Source organism: Schistocerca americana, chromosome 4, assembly GCF_021461395.2.
Source record: "Schistocerca americana isolate TAMUIC-IGC-003095 chromosome 4, iqSchAmer2.1, whole genome shotgun sequence".
Taxonomy (NCBI): Eukaryota; Metazoa; Arthropoda; class Insecta; order Orthoptera; family Acrididae; genus Schistocerca; species Schistocerca americana.
The window spans coordinates 361,451,654-361,475,077 of record NC_060122.1 but is presented as its reverse complement, the minus strand read 5'-3'; the positions used below and the strand labels follow the sequence as shown (position 1 = coordinate 361,475,077).

Here is a 23,424-nt window from a genome sequence, read left to right as displayed (position 1 = left end):
AATCCACAGCTCTCCGTGGTGTCTATGACTCCTCACCAATTTCTGAATATGATCCAGGCAGTAATTTTTCATAGGGACATCATCCTGCAAACTGATGAGGAACTACGGGCTAATCTGGAGAGGTGTGGTGTTTATTTGTTTGACGTATGCAGAAGGGTCGCAAAGACAACCACACTGATACTGGCATCTTCATTTTGGCTTTTGAGGGGGATACCCTCCCAGAGAAGGTCAAGGTTTGTGTGGTATAGATGTGATATGAAGCCGTACGTCCCTCCACCTATGTGGTGCTTTCGGTGCTTGCATTTTGGGCATGTCTTCCTGCTGATGGCAGACCCTTTGTGTTGTGACTGTGGCCACCCACTCTGTGAGGGAAGCCCCTGTGTTCTGCCACCTGTGTGTGTCAGTTGTGCTGACTGCCACTCCCCTCGCTCACCGGATTGCCCGGCTTACAGGAGAGAAAAGAAGGTTCAAGAATACAAGTCCCTGGATCGCCTGTCTTATGCTGAGGCTCGACAAATGTATAAGAGACTCCATCTATCATCACTATCTTCAACTTTTGCCTGTTACTTCATTTCCTCCTCCTCCCTTGTCCTTACATCAGCTCTGCCCCTTTCTCCCTCCCCCTCCCCTGCAGTTCCCACGATCTCCCATCAGGGAGTCGCTCCACCTCCCTGGCCTTCCCTCTTCCAGGAACCCTCTCCCCAGCATCCCTCAGGCCAGAAGACTTGTTACCACCACGAGGCACACCATCTGTGCACCTCAAATTCGCCTGCTCTCTTTCAGCTCCAGATTTTGCAGAAGAAGAAGAAACATAAATCCAAAGACAAAGTGCCCCCAGAGGTGCCGTCTCCCCCCCTTGTAACCTCAGTATGACATCTTATTTATGGATGTCACCCCATCCTTTTCCATGACGACTATTGATAGTGCCCTGACCACCTCCTTGGTTTCTTCACGTCTACCTTGGACTCTCGCCGCATGATCATCTAGTGGAATGGCAATGGATACTATAATCACTTACCAGAAATGCAACGTCTTGTCTCCTCCTAGTCTGAATTCTGTCTTGTTCTTAAAGAAATGCATTTCTGTGACAACCACTCTTCAATATTACGTGGTTATCGGGCATTCTGCCAGAACCGTGCTGGCCCTGGAGTAGCATCTGGTGGGGGTCTGCATTTTGGTTCGCTCATATGTCATTAGTGACTGGATCCCCTATGTATCAACTTGGAAGCGATAGTGGTTCGAGTGTAAATGACTCCGGAAATTACCATTTGCAACGTCTACCTCCTTCCAGGTAGCACACTTCTTTGTTACACATGTTACACTGTCTTACTTTATCCAGCAACTCCCGCCTCCGTTTCTCCTCCTTGGGGACTTCAACGCTTAACATCCACTGTGGGGAGTGTCACTCCACCAGGTAGGGGTATTCTAATTGACCAACTTATCAGGGACCTTGATTTGTGCCTCCTCAATTACGGTTCTCCTACCCACTTCATTGCCGCTCATGGCACCTTCTCTGCTGTCGATCTCACAATCTCCTCCCCTGCTCTCGTGACTTTCCTACATTGGTCATCCCATGATGACCTTTGTGACAGTGACCACTTTCCTGTGATTCTATTGTTCTGCTGCTGCTGATGCTCGGCAGACAGGCGCCCATGTTGGGCATTCTGTTGGGCCAATTGGCCTTCATACACATCTGCTGTGAACTTTGACACCTCCCTCTCAAATTCCATTGATGTAGTTGTGCGAGGCATCTCTGCCACTATTCTTCATGCTGCTGGCACTGCTGTCCCGCCATCCACAGGTCTCCCTCATCATCAACCAGTATCCTGGCGGACCAAGGATGTCGCAGTCACTGTCCAGGACCGCCACCAGGCTCTGCAGTGATTTAAGCGACACCTGTTACAGACCGGTCTCCTCACTTTTAAGTATCTCCATGCTAAGGCTTGTTACCTTATTAAGCGGAGTAAAAAGGAATGCTGGGAGTGCTATGTTTCCTCCCTGGGGATGTATGCCTCTTCACCGTAGGTTTGGTTCGAGCTCCATAGCCTTCTGGGCCACCAGCGACAGTTGACCATCCAGGGTCTGAACCTCCAAGGTGCTCTGTGCACCGATCCATTGGTCCTCGCAGAACACCTCGCGACACACTTTGCGATGCCATCTTTGTCCTCTTACTACCCTACCACCTTATCCAGCAGAAACGCAGAGTTGAACAGACCCTGCTCTGTTTATCCCGCACCACGTTGAGCACTATAATGCACCCTTCACTGAATGGGAATTGGTGCAGGCTCATAGCTCTTACATGAGAGACAGCCCCAGGTCCAGATTCCATCCACAACCAGGTGATCCAACACTTGGACGTTCCCCAGAGACAACAGCTTCTCTGTGTCTTCAAACTGCATTTGGCTCGCAGGTGCTTTTTTGTCACAATGGCAAAACAGTATAGTCATCCCCGTCCTTACCCCGGGAAAAACCCAATGTCTCTAGACAGCTACTGCCCAATTATCCTGACGAATGTACTTTGTAAACTGCTCGAAAGGATGGTCAGCATCAGATTATGTTGGGTACTTCAATCTTGGGGCCTTTTGTCCCCATATCAGTGTGGCTGCAAGGCAGGGCACTCTCCAACTGACTATTTACTCAGATTGGAATCAGCCATCCAACAGGCTTTTACTCACTGTTGGCACTTTGTCGCAGTCTTCTTTGACCTACATGAGGTGTATGACGTGGCTGGGTACCATCACATTTTAGTTACCCCCATGACTGGGGCTTCGTGGTCCCCTTCAGATTTTTATTCGTGAGTTCTTATCTCACTGGCTCTTCCAGGTTTGAGTTGGCACTTTACTCAGCGCCCCTCAGATTCAGGAGATGCTGGATGCTGCCTAGACCACGGATTAGGGCAGATCTATACCAGAGTCCTAAGATCTGTCACTCTTGTGGTTTACCGACACCTTGTATTTGCCATCCTTGCAGAGTTCCAGGGTGCCACCATCTTCTACACTGAAGAGTGTAAGACAATCGATAAGGTGGAGTACGCTTTCGCGTTGGGCGCTTATGACCTTAGATGTTTTGTGCCCTAACCCCCCCCCCCCCCCCCCCAAAAAAAAAAAAAAAAAAAAAAAAAAAAACACTTAACTTTCACGTTTCCTACTGGTTTTGAACACCATTTATTGCAAGGATCATGTAGTATGTTCACAGCAGAGCTTGTAGCCATTCACAGGGCCCTCCTTTTAGTTTCTCAGGCCTCCCTCCACAGTGTTTTAATAAGTTCAGACTCCGTGAGCAGCCTGCAGGCTCTCGTCACCCTTTGGTTGCTGCTGCCCATAACCTTCTTTCTGCGCTTAAGCGTGCCACCTGTTCATTCGTCTTTCTCTGGGTCCCAAGTCATGTGGGCATCCAGGGAATGAACTGGCTGACCGTCTGGCTAGAGAAGCAGATACTTACCCCATTTCCTTTTATGATTCCAGCTGCAGATACGCAAATCTACATCAAATCTCTCTTCCCAAAAGTGGAATGCCACCTGGAGTGCTACTGCTCACAGTAATAAACTCCTCACAATCAAGGAGTCTACTGCAGTTTGGCGCTCTTCCTTCCGCTCCTCTCAAGAGTAGTCCACTGTTTTATGCCTTTTATGCATTGGTCATACCTGGCTCACCCCTTGTTTCCTCCTATGTAACAACTCACCCTACAATGTGATTGTGGAGACAGACTGACAATATTTCACATATTGGTGGAATGTCCCCTTCTTTTGGCCCTTCATGTTAAGCATAGTCTACCCGATTCCTTAAATTTAATGTTAGCAGATGATCCAAGGATGGTTGAGCTGGTCCTTGGTTTCCTCCATGAAAGGGATTTTTATTTTCAGATATAAGGTTTTACTTTAGTCTTGGGGCAGGTTGGTTGTGGTTGGGATTTCTTTTAGTCTTCTTGGTCTGTGACCCCATGACTGCCCCGCTTTTTTCCAGCTTTCATGTTTGGTCTCACCTTTCATGCCTTTACTGTGTGTGTTTAATGATGTTTATTTTATAATTTGACTCCCCTGACTGGATCTGTCCACTTTTAGCAGACCGTCTTTCTTCTGTGACTCACTTCGGAATCACGAGACTGATGACCTCGCTGTTTCGTCCCATAACTCCTTTCAATTAATCAGTCAAAGGGTACCATTACTCAGCGTGATGTGAAATCATCAAAAATATGCCAATGTTCTGACAGGTATGCATTGTTAGCATTTCTGCTATGATTGTGTTGTGGATGACATCTATCAGAATCATTCTATGACCATGAGTGAAATTGCAGCTGAACTATCACTAATCAAGGGAGCTCTATCGTATAGTGACATCTGTATATCTATACCTGCTTAATGAAGGTGGCTCCTCTTATTCCATATATTTCAGAGGAACATCTTCATCCTTATACGCAGAAATCACAATCGTCAATACGTCATCAAATTCTCTCCATTCTGTTCACCTCCAAGTTTCGAGCATTGGAGCAGGAGGTCTTATTTGGTGTCTGTGTAGGCTGATTCAAACTAATTGTCGCTTGACATTTAAGCTCCAAAGTTGTGGTGTTGTGGTCGCAGATACTTTCCTCAGGCAGCTGCCACAGTTAATCGCTCTCCGCAGTGATAGAAAGCCGTTTTAAAGTCTCTATCTTCCTTAAGAGTCATTAAAAAAAAAAATATCAAATTCACATACAACATGGACCTCTGTAGTGTGTCTAGGTATGTAAAAAATCAGTTATTAATTTTAATTAGGGAAAGATTACGTTAATTTTTTGAAACATTAAATTTCCCCGTTCGTAAACAGCTTCAAACTTATCATGTTTATCTCAAAAACTAATGCTCTCATAGCCATACTTCTTTTCTTTGATTACTAAAATATCTTGTTCACAACTAAACTTTTAAAATTTTTGTAAACATTGGTTTTTGAAACATGAAATTTTCATATCAAGAAAAGTTTACTTTGTACGTTTTGCATTCTTGAAAGCTGTTACATATGTGAAATAATGTTTTGGTGTCTATACAAGGAAATTATTTAAAATGTAGTCTAACTACTGGTGCTGATAGAGGGTGGCTGACCAGTATTTCTTAGTCTCTCAACAGGAAAGAGAGATTGATGGAAATAGTCACAAACAAAAAGAATATAAGTAAGACATTCATTAAAGTAAGTTATTCACTTGCTGCTTAATTCAGGATTGGTCAGTGGAACTATCTGTGTCGCTGCTCATGCTGACAGTTATTGACGCACCTTTGTGACACATTTTCATTGCTCTGTTCTTTCTGTATGAATCCTTTCACATAATACACTACCTTCTGTCAGTTTTCTGGTGTTACTTTTTTAGTTGTGTTCTTCTATTACACTGCGGTGAATGCAAACTTTTTATTTTCTGCTACAGTATGATGATTAACCTGAGTCCAAATCAGTTCTATCGCATTGAAGTGGCAGTGGTAAGGAGGCAATCCGAGCACTTTAAACCCTTTCAAATTACTGTCAAACCATTTCCCAAGTTTCTCTAGCCAGGAAACAATGTCATTTTCCTTTATTGCCTTTGTGGGTGCCATGTCATGTATAACTGAATGATACGGAGCGTTATCCATGTCAATTACAGACTTTTTCGTCAAGCTTTTAAAGCACAGTGTCTGCGAACCATTTTGCAAAAGTATTGTGGTTCATTTCTTCGTGTTAGTTGTAGGTAATTTTTAAAGTGAATAAGAGCAGACAATTAGAAATGAAACCCTTTGAATTTCCAGCATGTGCTGCAATCTCTCTCCCCCCCCCCCCCCCCCCCCCCTCTGCCCTTCCTACACACACACACACACACACACACACACACATTTTCTCTCTCTCTCTTTGCTGGTTGGAACTGCCACTGATGGTATCGTTTGTCTGACTCTCTCTCTCTCTCTCTCTCTCTCTCTCTCTCTCTCTCTCTCTCTCTCTCTCTCTAATTACTCCATCTTGGAACACACGTATTCATGCTGAAGACTACTTATAACCATGCCATGGCTGATACCTTTTGAATCAACTACTTTCATTACGCATTGTAAGCTCCATAAAGCTGAAAGTCACCCAAATCTCTTGTTACAATTACTGGCTGGCACAATGCTTCAGGCATTGCTGTGCATTGGAAGTGGAAGCACAATGGGAGCCCAACTTTGCCGGGCTCCGTGGTGGCAGTAGCTGTGCAGCCCACTACCCTTCAGGTAACATTTAGTTTATATCAGACTATAGCACCTGTAGAACAGCTGTTTTTACTGTGTTTTCTCTTCATGAAAATATGCGCTCTACCTGTCCTTTGCTCAAAAAATGGTGTATTTGTCCTCCTTGAACTAGGACCATATTGCCTGGGTGGTGGGAACTCCTCATTATTGAGGGATGTTTATTCTTTGAAGTTTTCTGGTAACTTGTGACACAGTCTGAATTCTTGTGGGGGCATACTGTGGAGCTCTTTGACAAGAAAGTGTGCTGGCATTGAAGGTTCACCATTGTCTCCTTGAGAAATTGATCTGCTGTGTGTTACGGTACTGATATTAGTTGGGGGGGGGGGGGGGAGGGGCATAGTGAGCAGCTCTTCAGTTAACCTTGGTTATCACAGTACGGTCCATAATCATCGCTTGACAGTACCCATCATCATCATCCTTGTTAACTGCCAGGTGGTATGATGAACTTTCATGTGATGCAGTCATTGATAAAATGATAGGCCTTTGAGGTTGATAATACATTCTACAATTCAGTTTGTCATTAATAGTGTGATGAAATAGTTTACAGTTTTGATGTAAATAATTTGAAGGAATTCCATGTCTATGTGCAAGCCTCCAAAGAGCCATCTGAAAAGTGCTCGTGCTTATGTTGGAGCACAATCCAAATTAAGCCACATATGCAGTAGCACAAGAAGAGCTATAAAAGCCTTTTCTACAGTAGTGCCTTCTTAATATTGAGAGAACATACAAATCTTTACTAGTAACAGAAAAGGCCTTGAGTAGTGTACTTGATCAGCTGGTGGGAGACTTTCTGTTCTATGATCCCCTGACTTGTGTTTGTTGCAATGAAGACAGGAGTGCTAGACCTTTTTGATAATTCGGCAGGTATGAAAGATCTAGAACACTCTTCGAAGTTCTGTTAGTACTGCCTGAACATGAGGCTGGTTTAGTCAAATGTGTACTTATTGAATAAGCAGAGTTGTGAAGCGACAGGTGCCACCTTGGAGCAACGGATGCTGCTGCTCTTGAAGATTGCTGGCGTTGGGCTAGCATCCTCCGGTCTTATGGATACATTTATGTTGCAGGCTTGCTGCTGGCACTTCACTGCTCACTGCTGGCAGATTGCATCTTGCTGCTTGCTGGGAACTTTGTTAGATATATGCTGCAGCCTCGTTGCTTGCCAGTGGTAATTACCCTGCAGCTGTTCACATAGTTAGCAGAGACAAACATGTCACTCTGAAGTGACCTTGAAGCAGTCAATCGTGACCCAAGTTTCATATGTGGATATGACCATGGTTCAAAACACAGACCATATTGATATCATTGCCTGGCGTGTGTCATAGTGAGCAATGAAAGTGTAAGTTAAATGGACCTGTAAGACTTAGTGGGCGTATTTCATAATTGCCAGGCATTGATAAAATGATAGACCTTTGAGGTTGATAGTGAGATGGCAGCATAAACACACCCTTATAAAATAAGAAGTTGAGTGTACTATTTTTTATTCTTTCAGCCTTGGCTGATAATTAATGGAATGCCTATAGCTCATGAGTGAAACGAAGTGTATTTGATTATCTGAGTCCTCATGTGAGAAGGTCTACTGGATTAGCCTGTTCCAGGCCATGTCTCCATTGCTTTGGGGTTGGCTGATAATTAATGGAATGCCTATAGCTCATGAGTGAAACGAAGTGTATTTGATTATCTGAGTCCTCATGTGAGAAGGTCTACTGGATTAGCCTGTTCCAGGCCATGTCTCCATTGCTTTGGGGTTGTGTACAAGTGGGTTTCTGTATCTCATTTGCTTATAAATGTCTCCCGTTGGTTTGGATAATTCAAAGTACTGTGGTGTATGAAGGCGTGCAGAAAAGTAATGCCTCCATATTTTGTGAGTGTCAAGCTATTAAAGCTTTAAAACATAAACATTATTAATGTTTCACTTCTTTATTCTTCATGTCTACCTATTTATTTTTCTATAAAGATGTCCTGATAACTAACACATTTCTCCCAATGAGAGAGCAGTTTGTTGATATTGTTAATGTAGAATGTTTTAATTTGTTGATGGAGCCACAACCTCATCTCAGCTTTCACTGCTTCATCACTATCAAAGTGAAGTCTTTGAAGATGCTCTGTAAGTTTTGGAAACAAATGAAAATTGCATGGGACCAAGTCGGGAATCTGTGGAGGGTGATCAATGACAGTGAACCCAAATCGTCAGATTGTTGCATATGTCACAGTGCTCTTGTGTGGCCCAACTTTGTCATGCTGAAGGAGAGGGTACTTCATGTGTGGACAAACCCTTTGAATTAGAAATTCGATTTCAGCATTCTGTTTCTCAAGCACATTATAGTTACGCTACACACCACCATGTTAATATGCTACAGTCGGAGACTGCTAGTGACTGAGGACTGCAAATATGTAGACATGAAGAATAAAGATGTAGAATGGTAGTAACTTTTGTTTTATTTTAAAAGCTTAAAGTGTTTTCACATAAGAAATCCAGAGGCATCATTTTTCAGTGTACCCTTGTATATCCACAGAATGCTGCTGTGCACAAACAGTACAGTAATTTGAGCCATAGAAGAACTAGCTTCTGGACAGGTGCAAGTCTGTTTTTGTTAAAGGCTAAGTGAACAATAATAAAGTCTTAGATTATTGTTTGAGCATGTGAAGCTGCTCCAAATGCTCTCCAAAACATTGCAGTAGGCATTAACTCAGTTGTGTGCTTTGCAGAAGCTGCTAGTCAGTATGGAATTTGTATTAGGAACAGTGAAGGTAGTACTGATATCAAAGTGACAGATATCATGAACAGCATCTCATCCCATTCACCACCTCTGCACCATGTATCCTGGAATAACAATTTTCCAACAAGAGGTACTGGAGATGAGAATTGAAGTAAGTTACAGGACTTAAGCCCCCAGAGTGTAGTGGAGTGACACTGCAGAGGAGAGCAGTGCAGAGATATCAGCTGCTTCAGCAGCTCTTTGTGTACAGGAATAGTGAGGCATAGAAACAGTGCAGCAAACATTTCTGATGATAACCTGTATTGCCTCATTGGGAAGTCAGTCTCCTTGATTCCTTGGCGTGTTGAAAGATGTCACTATCTAAAACTCGTAGATGTATGTACTTGGAAAACCGTATTGTAGATTTTACCACATAAATCAACATTTGTAAAAGATCTGAATATAATAGAGGGAAACATTCCACGTGGGAAAAATATATCTAAAAACAAAGATGATGTAACTTACCAAACAAAAGCGTTGGTATGTTGATACACACAAACACACACACAAAATTCAAGCTTTCGCAACCCACGGTTGCTTCATAAGGAAAGAGGGAAGGAGAGGGAAAGACGAAAGGATGTAGGATGTAGGTTTTAAGGGAGAGGGTAAGGAGTCATTCCAATCCCGGGAGCGGAAAGACTTACCTTAGGGGGGAAAAAAGGACAGGTATACACTCGCTCGCGCGTGTGCCCCCACACACACACACACACACACACACACACACACACACACACACACACGTACGTCTGCTTGTGTCTGTATATGTGCGGGCGGATATGCGCGCGCGCACAAGTGTATACCTGTCCTTTTTTCCCCCTATGGGAAGTCTTTCCGCTCCCGGGATTGGAATGACTCCTTACCCCTCTCCCTTGAAACCCACATCCTTTCGTCTTTCCCTCTCCTTCCCTCTTTCCTGATGAAGCAACTGTCGGTTGCAAAAGCTTGAATTTTGTGTGTGTGTTTGCTTGTGTGTCTATCAACATACCAACGCTTTCGTTTGGTAAGTTACATCATCTTTGTTTTTAGATATATTTTTGTAAAAGATCTGATTGAGTAGATGGTCTAGCCACCCATTTAGTATTAAGAGGCAGAAAAATTGTGTGTTCATAGTTGGTACTAAAGGTTACATGTATGTCCAGGATTGATAATACCCACTATGTTTCACTAATACTTGCTACATTTGACTATGTTTCATAGCAAGTGGGACCCAGACTACAATCTCCTTGGACTAAGTTCATTTCTAATCACAATAGCCGTGGAAAAAAAAGAAAAAGCAGTCATCTAAAATGCCCATGGAATTCTGACGTAATGTTTCCTAACTATAAACATTTTTATTCACTTGTAGGACAAGCATTTGCAGGTAGAGGAGGTTCATTATAATTGATGGATGAGAGAATGGTGATAAAGTGATGTACATTTCAATCTGAAAGTGTATTTCTCTCGATTCAAGGAGAGAGGCTTAATATGCTCGTCACTTCCATGTATGTCAGTTATATTTGTTGAAGATAACCATATTCATTGTTAAAGCAGATCGTAAGACCTTATAGCCAACTTCTTTTGGATTCAGAGAGATAATTTTTAAACAGGAAACAGTCTAGAGCATAACAAACAATATAACATGCTTTTGGAATAAGTGAGGGCTAAGTGTAAATGCTTCAAAAGACAATAGAAAATTTCTTGTAATGTTCTGGGTAAAATTGTGAAATGTATGTGTGCTCTTCCACAACAATGTTTGAACTCTGAATGTTGGAGCAGTGGGCAGTAGAAATCCAGCATTGTTAACAAAGTATTTAAGAAACAAGATGGAACTTCAATAGAGTGGCAAGTGGAGCTGTCCACATCACACACATTTTCTCACCAGGAATAAAATATTATTTTTCATGTGTTTGTCAACTATGTTACTTTGAACTTCGTTACTGACAATCACTTCAATCCAGTAAAATGAATGAGATATTATTAAAGTGTAAGTCGGTTCAGCAATTAGTAATATTCCCCCACCTAATCTCATAGTATATACAAAATGTAATCTGTTTTGATGATTCTTGCTCTGCAGATCCCATGAAAGGAAGTAGAGTAAAAAGGAATGATATGAAGTCATCTGTGAAGCCACCCCGCCCCCCTTCCCCCCACAACAATACAGTGAGATCATAGCTGACATTGCTGTCTGTAGCAATAAGTGAATGCCTCCAGCACTGCCCAAATGCAGTTGCAATTATTAAACAATTCTGATTGTAACTCTGTGAACAAACATATTTGATTTCTTCAGTGCTGCCCTATGCAACTCACTTCTTGCACTGCTCTTCTACAGACAATTTTATAATCACTTACATGCGGCAGCATGTATTTGCTTTACCAGTACTGCTCTGATCTGATCACTGGGCAGATCTGGTCACTCAGTGCCATTCTACTGTAACTGCAGCCTTAATCATGATTTATAGCAGCTTCCTCATAACATTTGAACCTGCATATAATCTATGGGCAATGTTCCCCTGTGTTTTTGCGAAAGTTGTCTGATTCTGTGTTCTAGTATACACCTAGAAGGTGCATTTCTAGTTTGACATCTCATTCTGCAGCCCTCTGTATAGCTTTCAGTTCTTATTAGTGACCCATGTTGCCAAGTCAGATTTTACTGGTTTCATCAGTGCAGTGAGAGATTTATCAGTCATTATTTTTGATAAGGTGATACTGTGTGTTAAATGGTAGCAAAAACTTCTGATAGTGTGTATATCACAATATAATTACACTTAAACGTGTCACTAAATACATAACATTCCAAGAAAATTCATGTTAACATAATTCTGATATTCTTACTAATCCACAGACATCTGGATACAGATGTATATTCAGTACTAGTAATTGGCTTTGACCATTGACTAAGGAAACATGTCGTGAACAACATGGCCACTATAATGTGGTAACAATGGTAATTTTTTTTCAAATGGCAATGCTACAGATCAGCTTGTCACCACAACAAGGTTTTTTGCTACCACATTTGTTGGCTTCGCAACTCACAACCAAATTGTAAAAATATGCACCAAAAGGTGACATCACAACAGCTACTAAAAGTATGTTGCTGGTCAAAGCCAAAACTATAATTGAATATTCCTCTTTACCCAAACATCTTGATTGGAACTCAAACAAAGCTGTGTAGAGTGCTCACATTAGTGAACTTCATGATGTTATTGAGAGCCTGGCGCAAAATTGGGATGACAAATCCTGAAATATTTTCCATATAACACCATATCCCTATGCGAGTCTTGTATTTTTCAGTCTTAACACTATAATTTTAGGTCCTCAGGTCACCCAGAAGAAGATAGCACAAGACAGTATGTAAAACTAGGAGGTTTTTGCATTCCTTTCATACACACTGCAGTGATTATCATGGGCATTTGTGTATTGTTGTAACACTACCCATAAACTATAATTAAAATATTCCTTTCATTTATCCATGGTCTCCATTTTCTTTGCATGTACTTCATATGTAATAATGTCTGTCTTCCAACAAAAAATATCTATTGACGATTCACTACTCATTAAAAATGTTAAAATTAATTCTGCAGCAAATTATCAATACATTCATGATATATAATTATAGACAGCCTGTTAATTCATACTTTGTGTGCATAACACCGTTCTCCTTCTACCATCCCCATCAGAAAAAATTGTCTCCTATTGTTTGGAGGAATTTCAAAATTGTAAAGCAAAATCAAATTTTTGAGGTCAAGAACAGATCAAGCAATTTTTTGCACAAAAGTGTTTTACCACTGTTCATATACGGTGGATGCTCTTCACTAAAATTATTGAAACCCTGGCACCTCTGTGTGTCAGATGTGTCAAAATTATATTTGTGCAGTAGTTATGTAATTTATGTAGTTTCATTTATCAGACATTGTTCTGTGTGGATAGTGAAGAGAAATTGAGTGATAATAGAAGTTGATCTGTCATTGCTGGTTCAGAGCTGAAGTTCTGTGCTTTTTTATATTGTCCAGTTATAAACATAAACTAATATAAATGTTCTTTTTTGTGTTTTTCAATAGGTGTAATATATTTAAAGAAGCTAATCTAAATGTTCTTTTTTGTGTTTTTCAACAGGTGTAATATATTTAAAGAATCTTGTCACACAGAATTGGGCAGACCGAGAAGTAGAACCTGGACAGCCATTACCATTTAGCATACATGAACAGGATAGAGCCATGATCAGGGATGCCATAGTTGATGCTGTGGTTCATGCACCAGACATCATAAGGTTTGCACTTAAATAAGTTTTGAGTTTACTAATGCAGTACTGAACTGCTTCTGTTTTTCGTTTACTGGAAGATTGGCCACAATCTTTTGTTTTTTAGTGTGAATTGGAAATTAGTCAGATGTAGCTACCATCTTGACTCAATTCATCTGTGAAAATGGAACAAATAGTAGTGTAAACATTGAAGTAGAAAGGAAGAAGAATCATCCCTCTGTCCCTCCCACCCTCCTTGGCTGCGCTCTCCCTTCTCCCACTCTCACCACCTCTTGTGAACCACTCTTGTTGTTAATGTGGCAGGCACCGATCAGTATATAATCTTGCTGTCAGTAAGCCAAATTTGGTGACATTTCAGGTTCTGGACGTAAGTAAAGTTGAGAATACTGTTAGGGTATGTATGCACCAAAGACTGATTAGACATTTTGAAATATATATGACATTGCAGTGCCTGTGTTATTCACAAATATGGTGCAAAGTTCCTTCAGACATGCATGCATGTCTGAAGCAACAGGCACTGCTGCGACTACAGCCATCATGAAATAAATTTAACATATTCGCAGTTGTGAATATGAGCAACCATCAGCTGTAGAAATGGAATGATGACAATCAAAATTTGTGCTGGACGGGGACTCGGACCCAGATTTTGTTCTTCATTTGGCTACCTGAGCACGTCTCAAGTCCAGGCCCAAACTTCCATAAGGCACCAACCATTGTCTCTACATCCTGTACTTGTGCATCCATTATGTACAGTTCCGTACAGGGGAGACATTTTACTTGATAGTCGCTCGCTTGGTGTTGGCAGTGCATGCGTGCCCAAAGAAACAGGCACATGGTTAACGACATGTGGAAGTATGGGTCTGGCCATGAGTCATGGTCATATAGCCGAATGGTAAGGAAACTGCTAGCGATAAGTGGGAAATCTGGGTTCGAGTTCTGGTCCAGCACAAATTTTGATTGTCGTCATTCCATTTATACAGCTGATGGTTGCCCATATTCACAACTGTGAATATGTTTAATGTATTTTGAGTATATTTTGTTCAGCTATTATTGGACACAGCAGTATGTGCTCCTTGAACTCTTACACAGGTACCATTGGCTTTGGCAAGTTGCATTTCCCCCATCTCCTCCCCCCCACCCCCACCCCAAACATTTCCATGCTTGAAATTGATTGAGTGCCCTGGTATGAATATCCCATTTTAAGAGTGCCCTTGCCGGCCGAAGTGGCCGTGCGGTTAAAGGCACTGCAGTCTGGAACCGCAAGACCGCTACGGTCGCAGGTTCGAATCCTGCCTCGGGCATGGATGTTTGTGATGTCCTTAGGTTAGTTAGGTTTAACTAGTTCTAAGTTCTAGGGGACTAATGACCTCAGCAGTTGAGTCCCATAGTGCTCAGAGCCATTTGAGCCAAGAGTGCCCCCTTTTTTTTTTTTTTTTTTTTTTTTTTTTTTTTTTTTTTTTTTTTTTTTTTTTTTTTTTTTTTTTTGCATTGAATTACCGTTTAGTACAGTGTCAATTCATTTGTCCTTTTCCCATCAGGATTTAGCACAGTGTCGTACAAATTTTGGTTTGTTTTTTGAGTAAAAAGGGAATTCAGCAGTTTGTGAATTACAGTTAACGCCTGGCATTATGTAATTTGGAAATTCTGAAACATGTCCATGTGAGACACATACAACTATTGAAAGTAATGCCTATTAATCATTATGACCCTCTTCAACTGTCGGCAGTCTCTGTCTGTCAAAAGACGAGTTCGGCCTTTGCACTCTTTTGCTGTACGTGTCTCTTCACATTTCCTCTTCGCTATCACATCAGAAACTGTGGACCTTGGGATGTTTCGGAGTGTGGAAATCTCGCATACAGACATAGGACACAAGTGACATCCAATCACCTGACCAGGTTCGAAGTCCGTGAGTTCCGCCACATTCTGCTCTCACAGTGTCTTAATGACTACTGAGGTCGCTGATACTGACTACTTGGCAGCACAAGGCATCTAATATGAAAAACATAATTAAAGCTTGTGGCCATTAAGGCCTTTGTCAGCAGTACACACACACACACACACACACACACACACACACACAAGCGCAACTTGCACATATGTCTGCAGTTTCAGATAACTGAAACCACACTGCGAGCAGCAGCACCAGTGCATGATGGCAGTGGGGTAGGGTGGTAGACAGTGAAGTGCTGCAGTTTAGATGGAGGGCAGGAGAGAAGGTGGGGTGGGGGTGGGGGGGGGGGAAAGTAGCAGAAAGGGAAGTTTCTCTTCTTTCCGTTACTTCCTCCCCCCTCCCCTTCCCATCATCTCTCCTGCCCTCCATCTAAACTGCAGCACTTCACTGTCTACCACCCCCACCATACTATCCCTCCCCCTCCCCACCCCAGCCTCCTCCTTACCCCACTCCCATCATGCACTGGTGCTGCTGCTCGCAGTGTGGTTTCAGTTATCTGAGACTGCAGACATGTGTGCAAGTTGTGTTTGCACGTGCATGTGTGTGTGTTTGTTTTGCTGATAGAAGCCTAATGGCCGAAAGCTATAATTGTGTGAATCGTTTTGCTGTGCCTATCGCGACTCAGCATCATCCGCTATATGATGAGTAGCAACTTTCCTTCTCTAATATTGTTACATTCCATCCTGGATTTTCCATTGTTTAATAATATGAGAAACGTATATTTTTGGGGGTAGCTAGATACTTTCGATCACATAGTGTAGGTATCTTATATAGTACTCTGATACACAATCGCAATCATTGGGCTATTTTTTTTTTTTTTTTTAAAAAAAAGTTAAGCGTTTCAGAAACAGTCAAAATTATCAGCATCATGTACTGTGACACACCAGAACTACATTCATTGTCACATTTGCACAGTTTGCAACAGATAACATATCCCAATAGCGAGTGCACCATGTTTTTTTGTGATTGAACATATGACAATGTTTTTTTAGAACTTGAGAGGAAATAAAACTTTCGGTTAAATTTTTTTATAATTTTTATGCTACTGTCTGGCTGATTAATGAACATTTTTTTCTCATCCTGAAAACATTTGTGTTTTGTAAATAAGTAGTGCTGAATTATCTGCTGACTTGCACTCGAAACAAGACCCTCACCTTTTTAGGGGAATTGAGAGCTACGCAAGTACAAATTGTAACCCAAAAGGAAAAAAAATGTGACTCTTTAACTTTAAACCTGACAGTAAGCTTTAGAGTACTGCACACTCCATTGCAGAGTGTAAGTTTCCAAACATATGGTTTATATTAAATTAATAATAGTCCTTCTCACACAGTTTCATTAACTACCAGATTTTTATAAAATGTATTGGCTAGTGCATGTTAGTCTATGAGAAAGAAGCAAATACTCTGTGTTCTGAATATTAGCTACCTAAATTTGTTTTGCCATTAACATTTCCATATTGCTTCTCATTTTGAATTCTTGCTATTTTTCAGAGTACAGTTAGCTGTTTGTGTGAGTAATATTGTTAAACACGACTTTCCTGGAAGGTGGACACAAATAGTTGACAAAATCAGTATATATCTTCAAAATCCTGATGCATCTGGTTGGTCTGGAGCCCTTCTCTGCTTGTATCAGTTGGTGAAAATTTTTGAGTAAGTTATTTCCTTGAGTAAGTGATAAGAAAATATACTGTTCTAACAATTGTTGCATGTTAATACTAATAAACATGGCCTATTACATTCCACAGGTATAAGAAACGTGAAGAAAGAGGCCCTTTAAATGAAGCAATGAATTTGTTATTCCCAATGATATACCAGTTGTGCGTAAGATTACTTCCTGATCAGTCAGAACAGTCCGTATTACTGCAAAAACAGATTCTTAAGATATATTTTGCATTGACTCAGGTTTGTACACAGACTAATTTACATAGAAGTGTATGAGTATATATCAGTGAGAATTCTGACGAGTGGTGGTACATATTCTATGTACTTCTTAAAATACACTGAAATTTTTTGTTTCAGTATTCTCTTCCGTTGGAACTGATTTCTCGGGAAGTGTTCTCACAGTGGATGGAAATTTGTCGAGCTGTTGTCGATAGACCTGTACCAGAACAAACAAATGCTGTGGATGAAGACGATAGAGTTGACTTACCGTGGTGGAAGGCAAAGAAATGGGCGCTGCATATACTGCACAGGATGTTTGAGAGGTGAGACATCATTAATGCAATAAAGTTCTTGCTCATATTGGCTAGTTATCAGTGAAGTTATTCTATGTTCCAGCATTCATTTTCTGTTCTTAAGTTGTGTACGTGTGTGAAAGTGGTCAAATATCGGGGACTGATCTCCTCACAAAAATTTATGTTGAAGGGTGAATTAATTGACAGTTCTAATGTATAAATCGTATTTGCTAGATGACTATATAAAAATTAATACATGGAAAAGTATTCGTCTGCATGCAAGACTGTCATGATCGTCCACTCAACAACAGGTATAAGGTTATGCCTGCTAGAAGTTTAAATGAAGTTAGAATGACCTTATCTGATATAAATGGTCTGTAAATACACTTGGGAAATAACATTTTCACTTGAATCGATTTATTACATTGACCTTCATTACTAATGAGCCACTTCCTCTTTATTCAGATTCATAGCTACCCAAACTGTTTGTATAATTACAGAAAGGATAGATTGCTACTCACCTTAAAGAGGACACGTTGAACAGGAGACAGGCACAACGAAAAGACTGTTACACATTAACCTTTCGACCAAAGCCCTCATCGGAAAAGAAAACATACACATTCACAGAAGCAAGCACACCTCACATACAATTGCTATCTCTGGTTGCTTAGGCTTGACAAACTGAAATACATCAAACGGCAGCAACTATTCTGGAGCAGGAAATGGGGAGAGAGATCAGGGTACAGATGGGGGAAGAAGAAACAGTGCTGCCTGCAGAGTGTACTGGGTCTACAGATGCAGACAAGAAATAAAATTTTCAGTTACAGATGTTTTATATAATTTTTAGGCTACTGTCTGGCTGAGTAATGTAGGATTTTTTCCTCGTCAAAAGATATTTATATTTTGTAAATAAGTTATGTTAAATTGTCTGCTACCTCCCACTACCTGGTGCAGTGTTGAGAGGCTGTAGGGGAGACAAGGAAGGGGGGGGGGGGATGGAGTGGAAAGTAGAGCAGCAGGCAAAAGGAAAAGATCAGTTGGTACATTGGCAGAGAGTAGTGTGCACTGAGGGTTTGGGGACACGAGTTCAGAACCTGTGTGTGTTACTTTACTCAACACGGTTCTTGTGTTGTCGACTTTGTTGCAAAGAAACCAATTTTGTGCAAGTTCCTAACCAGGAACAAATTATTTACCTGTGTTCTTTGGTAGTTTAGTTTTTGAATTTCTGTGTGTTATTCTAATTTACTAGACACAGTTCTTGCATTTTTGTCAGTGTGTGGTGTAGTTTTCCATCACCTTTAGTACGAATGGGGACTGTAATTATTGTGTGCGGATTCGAGCTGAGTTGATGACATTTTGCTCTCTGCTCCAGGCTGTTTTGGCTTCGGTTACACAGTTTGAGGCTGCAGTGTGTGGGTAAACTGTTATGGACCAGCTGTGGGGATCCAGTGAACATCCAAATTTACCCACGAGTCCGCTGGTTGGTTCGTACCAGTGTCTAGCCCAGTAACTGCTCACATTAAGGTTGACCCATCACCTGTGGTCGAGTGGGAGGTTGCCTTGGGGTGTGGGTGGGGGGCGAATTTAAGGCCCCTACAGTTCGTCTGACAATCAGGTTCCAGGTGCTGCCTGTGGCTGACAGAGTCCTTCAGCCAGATGCAGTCATTTGTCCTGTTTCAGAGGAAACCTCTTAGCCTACAAGATGTGGACAGTTACAGAGGGTGGTAATTGATAGTTCAGAGCTCCAGTGTTAATGCGAATTATGGGGCCCCTTGGAAGACGGCTGCCAAGAAGGGGAAGAGGGCCTCTGTGCCTACTGGATGGAGTCATACTGCAGGTGGTGGCTCAAGTCAGTACCGATGATGTGTGTCACTTTGTAGATTGGAAGAAATTCTCTTTATATTCGAGTGGCTGTCTGAATTGCTAAAGGCTGCCAGTCATGCAGAGCTCACCACGTGCAGTATAGTGGTCAGGACCTTTGGTACAGAGTCAAGTGAGAATGTGAATCAGAGGCTCAGGCGGTTGTGCGATCGTGTAGGCTGCAGGTTTCTAGATTTGCACCATAGGGTGGCGGGGTTTTGGGTTTCGCTAAATAGGTCAGGAATACATTAAATGCAGGAGGTGGCTACATGGGTAGCAGGAGCTGTGTCCTGTGGACTGGGCAGTTTTTAGGTTAGAGGATCTCAGGGAAATAAAAAAAGGGTTTCAGTCTCAAAGGGTGCAGCTTGAACACTGGAAGAACATGGATCTAGGAACCATTGGTATAACAGAGGTAAATTGTTGTAGCTTTGTTAGGAAAGCACCAGAGCTGCTAATAGAAGGCACTGATGCTTGAATCATTTAGGCACTAGCTGGCTAAAGCTGGAGAAAAGTTCAGCCAAAATTTTTGTGAAGGATCTAACGGTGTTCAGAGAAAAGGTTAGGTTAAATACAGTTGATGGTGGCGCATTTGTTGCTGCCAGTAGTAGTTTCTCTTGTAGCAGGGTGTACATGCCCTGGGACAGCGAGGATATCTAGGAAAAAACTGAAATTTTTTCGACCGGGGAAAACCCTGGAACTTCTTTTTTTTAGAATTCTGGGAGTTTTTCATTGTTTCAATTTTGAGTTAAATTTTTGACTAGTAATAACAAGAAATTTTAGTTTAGTTTGCTACTGCAGAATAATATTGCAGCAACAAAACATAAATGAGAGAAAAACACCCATATAAACTTAATTAGCAAAGAATATGTGCCATTTAGAACAAAAAAAAAGACAGTGTGAGAACAAATGTGTGCCGACACCAACAAGTGTCACAGGTTTTAGGACGAGGATTGTGCAATGCTTCGTAACAACAAACTGTTCACGATGAGCATGGCGTCACAACTGTTTAAATTATATAGGTTTGTTGGAGAAGTTGCCAGCATGCTCACATCCATGCACACAGCTGAAGTCGTGTGGAAGAGCAGTGTGTTACCCTGTTTCTAGCTACTTGAAGTGTGACTGTTAGAGAAGTATAAGCAGTAGCTGCAAGCAGCCAGATGCTGCCAGATTCGTGCTTTCGCAGAGCAGTCAAAGCTGTAATAGGGAGTAGCCTCCATGTGACTCGCATTTATGTTTCGTTATTGTGCCAAATGAATATGTTACTAGTTTCAGTTGTCTGATTTTTATTTTATTTCCACATTGTTTGCAATAAAGCATTAATCACTTTGTAGAACAATGAAGTTATTCTTGTCAGTTTGCTAAAGAAATTTGGTTTTATTAATCTTTTCTGCACAGGCAGTGATTTTATTTGAAATAAAGTTCCATTCTACACTGTTGGCTATAGTTTCAGCTGTTCGCTGAATTCATTGTGCCATAATAAAGAACCAAACATGAGTTAATACAGTAATGCTAGTGCAAGAAAATTGGCTTCTTTAAAACCACACTGAAAAGCTTTAGCAGAATTTTACGTATCTTCCTTATGTCAAAGACAATGTTTCTCGACCGCAAGACATGTTTCAATATTTGTCTGGTACTTCCTCGCCTTGGCATTGTTTCTTAATTTGTCTTGTTTACATCTTAAATTTACAGAAAGCCATTCTTCAGTAAATTATAGACTGTCAGCACACTGTATTTTATCATTGTAACTTCCAACAAGGTGTTATATTTACTCGTGGAGTACAGTATGAAGTCCCAATTTCCCAATTATAAAATTTCATGGTTTCACGGGCAATCTTGTTAATTTTTATACAGTTTGGAAAAATCATGAAAAGCTTGTTGTTCTTAGTTCTGGTCTGGCCTATACAAATGACTGTGCCCCCCCCCCTCCCCCCTCCAATAAATTTATATTCCTTCTTATTAGCTTTTTGTTGCAGTGCTCTGTAGATGTAAATTTGATAGGAAATGGTACATAACAGTATTGCAGAGTGCAAATAAAAAAAACTATTAAAATCACCACATAACAAAATATTAAGGTACTTAGAGTTGTACAGTCCGGTGCTAGAGACTGCTTTTCTTATCTGGATAAGATATGATAAAACAGTTGTGCTAAGTACAATAATTCTGTATGTCCCCTCCAAATAACATGCCACACTGTTGCACATGGTCATGCAATGCTTCACTACGCATGTAACTTCAAACAGAAATGCCATGAAAGGCTTATGAGCAGAGCAGACACCAAGCAAGGGCTTCCTATATCATCATTAGTGCACATACGCAGTAATTCCTATCTTCTGGCGCTGTTGAAATGAACTATTACTAACAGGTCACTGGAAAACTTTGCAAATTGTGGTTTTGAACAGTTACTTTCAAAGTAAATTACCTTTTACGCAAGATGAATTATGTTACATGTGACAATATGCGATGAATTTCGTAAATCGCAAACTTTACTCTTTAAGAACCAGCCAAGTAGAAAAATTTTGGTCCCAGAATACCAGACGTTTATAATGATTTAAAATTTTACTGGCAGATTTGTGTTTGATATAACTTAAAGTGTAACACATGCAAAAAGACTAATATTATGTGTGAAAGCTTAGGTTTTCTCATAGATATACTATATGTACAACCTCTGGCTAAGTTCGGTGACAGTCAGTATTGTCGATCGGGCAACACTGACGACTCACAATGCTGCACCTGCGCAGCAACTAGTGTTGACAACCTGCCCCCACTGTAGTTCAGTTCAACATCGTGTGTGTTCCGTGTTAGACCTATTAGACGAAGTGCTTGTTTAGTGTGTTTGTTCTGAGCTGAGAACAGGACAAACAATAAGCAAAGAATCAATTTAAAGTTTCGTTTTAAGCTTGTCAAGACACCGAAAGAAACGCGTGCAATGCTGGTATGTATTTATGGGGATCAAGCACTGTCCATGAAGTGTGTGTATGAGTGGTTCGCCCATTTTCGAGGAGGCTGGGAAAGTGTTTCTGACAATCCTTGTAGCAGATGGCCAGCGACTGCTGTCAGTGACGAAAACATTGAGGAAGTGAGGACATTCAGCACGTGTGACCGTTGATTAACTGTGCACATAATAGTGGATGAACTGCAGATGAACCGTAAATCCGTGGGGACATATCCTAGAGAAGAGGAAAACGTGTTGGCATCTTTTGTCACATCACTTGACTGCTGATCAGAGGCAGGCATGTTTAGAGGCTTCACAGGATTTTGTTGAAACGATGGATGTGACAACCAGGTTTTTGAACTGTATTGTCACTGAGGATGAAACATGGTGTCTCTGGTATGACTCTGAAACGAAATGGCAAAGCATGGAATGGCATTCTCCACGATAACCTCGTCGGAAAAATGTCAGAGCCGAAAAATCATGCATCAAAGTGATGCTGATCAGCTTTTTCGATAGTCAAGGCATTATCCACAAGGAATTTCTACCTGAGGGAACGTTGAAATTTTGACCTGTTTCATGCAATGTTTACACAGGGTAAGACCCCAGTACACACAAGGCTCCTGGTTTTTTTGTTCACGACAATACTCGTCCACACACAGCCTATATTGTCAAACAGTTCCAGGCAGGAAAGGGGGTGGTGCAACTTGAACATCCACCATACTCGCTGGATCTCAGTCGTCCAGGCTTCTTCCTATTCCCTTGACTCAAACTCACTTTGAAAGGAAAGAGATTTGATGATATTCCTGGCATCCAACAAAACGTGACATGGCTTTTGAACACCATTCTAAAGGAAGACTTCGGGCCAAGTTTCCAGGACATGTATGGCAGAGCTAAGCAGTGCATTGTTATGGAGGTGACTATTTCCAAGGACAGTAAGGTAACTGTAGTTCATAGTTTCTCTATGTTAATGTTACAGGAGGTTGGGTGGCCGATAGAACACAGCTTTAGAAGTGGTGAGAAAAGATCTTCGGTAATATGTGCCTCATATCAGTGCACAATGATAGGTAGTCGAAACCCTCATGAAGGATGTAGTTCAGTTGTTCCAGTCCAGGATGATGACACGTGACAAGGAGGGTGTTCCTGGGTGTTGGTGGTGGTGGGAGATTTGTTTGGAGACCTTCAGTATACTGTGCAAGGGAACAGTCGTCACTGCAGATACTGTTCCCCAGGTGGCTAGGCTGTATTGGAGGGATTTTTTGGTGTGGAACTGTTAAAACACTGGTGTGGTTGGTGGGTTT

General features: G+C 41.3%; 1 protein-coding gene across 2 annotated transcripts in view; it reads left to right on the top strand.

The window, feature by feature from the left end:
• The window catches only part of LOC124613996 (importin-7), a 188,456-nt gene that overhangs the window by 40,729 nt on the left and 124,303 nt on the right, over positions 1-23,424 (top strand). For both annotated transcript variants that reach the window (XM_047142794.1, XM_047142793.1), the window contains exons 3-6: positions 13,066-13,219; positions 16,652-16,810; positions 16,906-17,062; positions 17,180-17,364. In XM_047142794.1, coding sequence (XP_046998750.1) covers positions 13,066-13,219; positions 16,652-16,810; positions 16,906-17,062; positions 17,180-17,364 — 655 coding nt within the window. The remainder of the gene's footprint in view (positions 1-13,065; positions 13,220-16,651; positions 16,811-16,905; positions 17,063-17,179; positions 17,365-23,424) is intronic.